This window comes from Boleophthalmus pectinirostris, unplaced genomic scaffold (genome assembly GCF_026225935.1).
Source record: "Boleophthalmus pectinirostris isolate CB_2022bp ecotype Guang Dong unplaced genomic scaffold, ASM2622593v1 HiC_scaffold_2, whole genome shotgun sequence".
In the NCBI taxonomy this organism is placed as follows: Eukaryota; Metazoa; Chordata; class Actinopteri; order Gobiiformes; family Gobiidae; genus Boleophthalmus; species Boleophthalmus pectinirostris.
In genome coordinates, this window is record NW_026571152.1 from 26,217,736 (window position 1) to 26,223,683 (window position 5,948).

Here is a 5,948-nt window from a genome sequence, read left to right on the forward strand (position 1 = left end):
AAGCGAGAGCAGCATGTGTGTGTTTAGAGAGGAGTCCATGTGATACTCATATATCTGATTTACTTAAAAAAGTTAAAAAAGTTGCTTTCATAAAACTGCAGTCATGGGAAAAAAAGGAAACAAAAAAGAAAGCAAAGCTAAAGGAGCTGAAAAGACAGCGGCCAAGATGGAGAAGAAAGTGTCCAAGAGGTCCAAACGAGAAGAGGCGAGTTTAACACGTTAACTGAAATGCAAATGTCAAAATAATATTAATTATGCAATACTCAATGTTGCTATATCTACAGGAAGACCTGGAGGCTCTTATTGCTGAGTTCCAAAGTCTTGATGCAAAGAAAACACAGGTTACAGAGACAACATGTCCACCTCCATCACCAAGGTGAGGAGAGGAGCTAATTATAATGAAAATGTTTTTTAATCTAAACTCACTTATTCAACAGTGAAGATGACAATCCTCCTTTAGGCACGGTAATAGTTAAAGGGTCCATATTATGCTGTTTTCTGGTCTATGTTTTAATGTTTGTTGTCATTAAACACAGACCTGGGCTTGTGTTTTGTTTCATTCACCCATGTTTAACACACAAACATAGATATATATAACATATGAACATACAAGTTCTTCTCTCAAGCCGAAAACTCTTTGTTCCACCTTGTGATGTCATGCGGTGAGTCATTTGTAGAATTCCAGCTAATAATACTATACCATACTAACTTTATATATGAAACACTTTAAAATCTCACAACAGTAAATTTTCTGTAATATAGGGCCTTTAACAATACTGTAAATGCATATTTTCTACTATAACCTAAAAGTTGTGTGTTGTAATACTGTATTTTCTGTTTCTAGGCTTAACGCATCTTTAAATGCTCACCCAGAGAAAGATGAACTAATCTTGTTTGGGGGAGAATATTTTAATGGAAGAAAGGTACAGTCATCAAGCTACCCTCTTCTATTGTTCAAACTTTTTTTTTTCTCAGAGTAGTTTTTAGACACTTGTATTTTTTGTTTTTGTTCCTTACAGACGTACTTGTACAATGACCTATTTTTCTACAACATCAAAAAGAATACCTGGGTTAAATCAGAGATACCCAACCCTCCCCCTCCACGCTGTGCTCACCAGGTAAATATTGGTCTTGTACATAGGCCTGTCACGGTAACAACTTTTGTAGTATGATATTTTGCTAGAAATATTATGATAAGCAATAATATTGAAACTATTTTATGCCACCGATTAAGATTAAAATAAAGCAAATAAATCTCAGCAAACCCATTTTAACTAGACAGTATCATCATAAGGCCTGAGCTGCAACAAATAAATACCAGAATGAACCAATAAGTAGGCATAAGAGTGATTTATTAAACCCTCTACAGCTTAAATCTTATATTACAAGTAAAATAACTTAAACCTCCCCACTTTGCAAAGAAAAACTACCTATGATAAATATTGAGACCCAAAATATGTTGTATGGAACGATAAGTTGATATAGTAATTATTGTGGCAGGCCTACTTTTACATGGTCTAGTTTAATAATGATCTTTGTGATATTGTTTTGGTAATTTCGCCCTCTTCATCAGGCTGTAGTGGTGCCTCAGGGTGGGGGCCAGCTCTGGATATTTGGAGGAGAGTTTGCTTCACCAAATGGAGAACAGTTTTACCACTACAAAGACTTGTGGGTTCTGCACCTGGCAACAAGTACATGGGAGAACATTAAGTATGTACTTGGTATGAGTAGTATAAATATATTAAAGGGACCATATTAGGCTACTTTTTAAATTCATGTTATAATGTTTTTTCCTCATAACAAACATATCTGGAGTTGTGTATTGTTTCATTCACACATGTTTAACACACAAACCCTGCATATTGTTCACCTTCACTTCACATCTTGTGGTAATACAGGAAGTGCTCCACTGTGTTTTTCATACACCTTCACTAGAATTATTTGGATTTGGGTTTCAATCTTTGGAATTTCCAATCGCTACTGTACTAAAGGTAAACGGTACCTGTTAATTGAAAACACAAGGTGGAACATCACAAGGTAGGACAGAACATTTTGAGCTTTGCAGATGAAGACAGACTAGAAACCAGGATTTCTCAAACGTGTGAATGACACTAAAGAAAACTCTTTTTTGTTTTTGATGAGGTAACAACATTATAACATGACTTAAAGTTCACAAGAGTCAGTTTTGTGTAATATAGGACCTTTAGACTCACCCTTAGTTCAAAAGTTAGTATTCGCTCATTTTCTGCAGGGCTCCGGGGGGTCCATCGGGACGCAGTGGTCACAGAATGGTGCTCAGTAAGAAACAGCTTCTGGTGTTTGGAGGATTCCATGAAAGCACTAGGTAAACAATTATTTGAAATATTACTTAAAAAGGTGCACTGTGTAACTTGTTTGGTAGAGGGTCCGTCACCTGTTTGTCTCCATGGGGTTGTGCCTTGAATGTTCCACAGTATAGCCATAAATTTATGAATCTACATGGAGACTTGCAAATCAAATTACAGGTTAGATCTGTGGAGAGTCGTCCTCATTCACAGGAAGAGTGGATGTTTTTTAAGATATTTTTAACCAATAAATAACACCTGTAGTTAAATAAATTCAAGACAAATTTGTTAAATACCATACTCAGTAAAGTAAAAATAAAGCATTAACATCTCCATGGAGACAAGTACCCTCAACCAAAAAAGTTACACAGTGCACCTTTAATAAATTAAACTGTCTCTCTTTAACCACATTTTTACTGTCAATTTTTATTACAAATACTTAAAAAACACACATATTTATTAGTGATTCTGATTGTAAATACAGACCTGCAAACCAGTGTAATTCATGTTGCGTATTTGAATTTAAGGGACTTCATCTACTACAATGATGTGTACTCATTCTCCCTGGAAACTTTCACCTGGTCCCGTCTGTCAGTGTCTGGTTCTGGCCCCTCTCCACGTTCAGCTTGTCAGATGACTTCCACACCAGATGGTTCAGGGGTTATTATCTATGGAGGATACTCTAAAGTGGTGTGTAATTGCCCATTTAATAGTATGTATTATATGGACTTTGCGCACATTTTATTCACACTTTTTTATTATAGAGAGTGAAAAAGGATGTTGAGAAGGGGACCATCCATTCAGACATGTTTATTCTAAAACGAGATGGTAAAGAAGCGCAAGGTATGTTTGCCCTGTTGGTTTAAAAAGTATCACAGTTAAAGGGCTTATATTATATTATTTTCTGATCTATGTTAAAATTGGTGTTTCCTCATCACAAACATACTGGAGTTGTGTTTTTTTTTGTTCATTCACACATGTTTAACACACAAATCCTGCATATTTAGGCTATGTTCTTCTTTCAAACAGTAAACACTCCTGTTCCACCTTGTGATGTCACGTGATAATACAGGAAGTGCTCCACTGTGTTCTTAAACTACACACGACTTCACTAGAGTCATTTGGATAAATTCAGACCTGGAATTGCCAATCAAAGGAGCTGTTAACTTGAAATCTACTGCTGCATGACATCACAAGGTGGAACAGAGAGTTCAGAGCTTAAGATGTAGACAAACTAATAATAAACATTTACTCAAACATGTGTGAATGAAACAAAAAACACAACTCCAGGTATGTTTGTGATGAGGAAACAACATTCTAATGTAACCTTAAGTCTACAAGAGTCAATTTGGCATAATATAGGACCTTTAAGCATTGTAATTTGATAATTTTTTTCGCTGTCACATAGAGAAGTGGAGCTGGTCCCGGGTTAACCCCTCTGGTAACAAACCCCCAGTCCGCTCAGGCTTCTCCATGGCGGTGGGTCCAGCCGGGAGAGCAGTGCTCTTTGGAGGTGTCTGTGATGAGGAAGAAGATGAGACGCTAGAGGGCGACTTCTATAATGACCTGTATCTGTACGACACAGTGAAAAATCGCTGGTTCCCTGGAGTTCTCAGGGTATATTGAGTTTTAAACTTCAGATATGTGATTCCACTGTAGTACATTTTAAAACCACTTTTTAAATTACAAAATGAGACACAGCTCAACTAACTTTACTGTAGAAAGGCCTAACGTTATCTATTGTAGAGGTGACTGTAATAATGTTGTAGAAGGAAGGCCTGCTGCTTCACTGTATTATTAATAACAGGTAGATTTCCAATATTGATTTTCCTACAATTTTATGATAAAATGTTCAAAATACATGTATTCACATTAATGTCTTTAAGTGTTTTTGTTTGACTTTATTTGACTGTATTTTTAGGGGAACAAAACAGAGAAGAAGAAGCGACGGAGAGGAAAGAAAGGTGGACCTGAGGGGCCTGAAAAGGAGGAGGAGGAGGAGACGGCACCTCAAGGCCCCACTGAGGTCATCAAAGAGATTGTGACTGAAGATGGGACTGTGATGACCATCAAAGAGGTTCTCCCTGGAGCTCAGGACGAGGAGGAAGAGGAAGATGAGGAAGAAGAGGAGGAGGAGGAAGGTGTGATACACATTCAAACTAATATTATGGTTTTGGTGCACTGTCTAACTTTTCTTTTTGGTTGTGGGTTTGTCATCTGCTTGTTTCTATGGATATGTCATTGCTCTTTCTGGAATGTTCCAACACTTAACAGCTCTACTTTACATTTATTCAATTACAGGTTGTTTTATAGCTCAAAAATACAGAGAAAAACAGACATTCTGACTGTGAGCGGGGTCGCCTCTCCACAGATCTGACCTGTAACTTGGCCTGGTTTGGTCTCCATGAAGATAGAAATATTTAATGCCATACTGTGAAATATTCCAGACAAAGCAATAACAAATAATAATCTTTATGGAGAAAAGTATTTGATGGACCTTTTACCAGAAAAGTTACACAATGCAACTTTTATACTGATGATCTTTTATAGAAGGTGCCTCTGCTCCACTGATCGAGCCGTGTGCGAGGTCCAGTGCCTTGGCAACTGTGCGTCAGGGGAAGCTTTTCCTGTACGGAGGGATGTTTGAGGTGGGCGACCGACAGTTCACCCTCAATGACATGTACAGCCTGGACCTCCACAAGATGGACCAGTGGGAGGTGCTGGTGGAGATGGACCCCAGTGAGTTTTCATCTTTAAATGAAAATGGAGAGAGAGTGTTCAAATGACTGAGATTCTGCTCCACAGAAACACAGGAGTGGCTGGAAGAGTCGGAGTCTGAAGATGATGAAGAGGAGGAGGCCAAAGGAGCAGCTGGAGAGGAAGAGGAGTCTGAGGAGGACAGTGAGGAGGAAGGCACGTTGCTTTTCACTTGGCATAGGATTTTTGAGTGTAGATTTGTGTAGTCAGCTTTAGAGAGTGCGATGTTTCCACCGCTCCTCTGGGTTGACCCATTGCTATATTGATTTAAATGATTTATTGACAGTGTCCTAGCTTTCAAAAACAACTTGTTATATGAAGCAACCCATCTTTTAAAATGTGATTTTCTTATTTTATTTTCAGATGAAGATGAGCACCCCGCGATTCAGGAGGGGGAGACGGTCACAGACTATCAGGCCCGTACAGAGCAGTACTGGGTGGGCCTGGCACGTGCCAACATGGGCCCAGATACAAAAGACAAGAAGGTGGCTAAAGTAGCCATGGCCATGGCCAAAGTCTTCTATGAAGACCAATAATAACTGTTAAACATAATTTCAGAGTGAAAATGTATACATATGTTTTTACTGTAATGTTCAGTAAAAGTGCAATTTTCATAAAACTACTACTAAAAGTAACAATGTCATAGTTTACATTTTTCTTGACAACTTTAAAACCCAGAGTTTTAATGATCTTTTAAATGTTTGTGACATAAAAAAGTTCAAAAATGTTTGGCTAGCATTGGTTAGTGTAAGTTGGTGTCAGTTCTACTTTGATGATTGTAACAAACTCAGTCCTCAACCTCTTTCTTAACCACTCCCCTGTTTTTCTCAGTCATTGAGCAGCCCAAGAATCAGCTGCAGAAGGATA

The 5,948-nt window shown here is 38.0% G+C and overlaps 1 protein-coding gene across 1 annotated transcript; it reads left to right on the forward strand.

Annotated features, from left to right (window-relative positions):
* Positions 1–5,719, forward strand: klhdc4 (kelch domain containing 4). The gene is made up of 13 exons (XM_020935161.2): positions 1–205; positions 285–376; positions 845–923; positions 1,020–1,118; positions 1,574–1,710; positions 2,252–2,344; positions 2,852–3,014; positions 3,089–3,167; positions 3,733–3,941; positions 4,246–4,465; positions 4,875–5,063; positions 5,130–5,237; positions 5,445–5,719. The coding sequence occupies exons 1-13, from the start codon at positions 104–106 to the stop codon at positions 5,615–5,617; spliced, it is 1,743 nt and encodes a 580-aa protein (XP_020790820.1). The 5' UTR covers positions 1–103; the 3' UTR covers positions 5,618–5,719.
* The last annotated feature ends 229 nt before the right edge of the window (positions 5,720–5,948 follow it).

Bases quoted from the DNA above. Each gene is read 5' to 3' on its own strand.
- klhdc4 (XM_020935161.2), top strand. From the start codon at position 104: ATGGGAAAAAAAGGAAACAAAAAAGAAAGCAAAGCTAAAGGAGCTGAA. The intron at 1,711-2,251 runs GTATGTACTTGG...CATTTTCTGCAG, and splicing joins AGTACATGGGAGAACATTAA to GGCTCCGGGGGGTCCATCGG. The intron at 3,942-4,245 runs GTATATTGAGTT...CTGTATTTTTAG, and splicing joins GGTTCCCTGGAGTTCTCAGG to GGGAACAAAACAGAGAAGAA.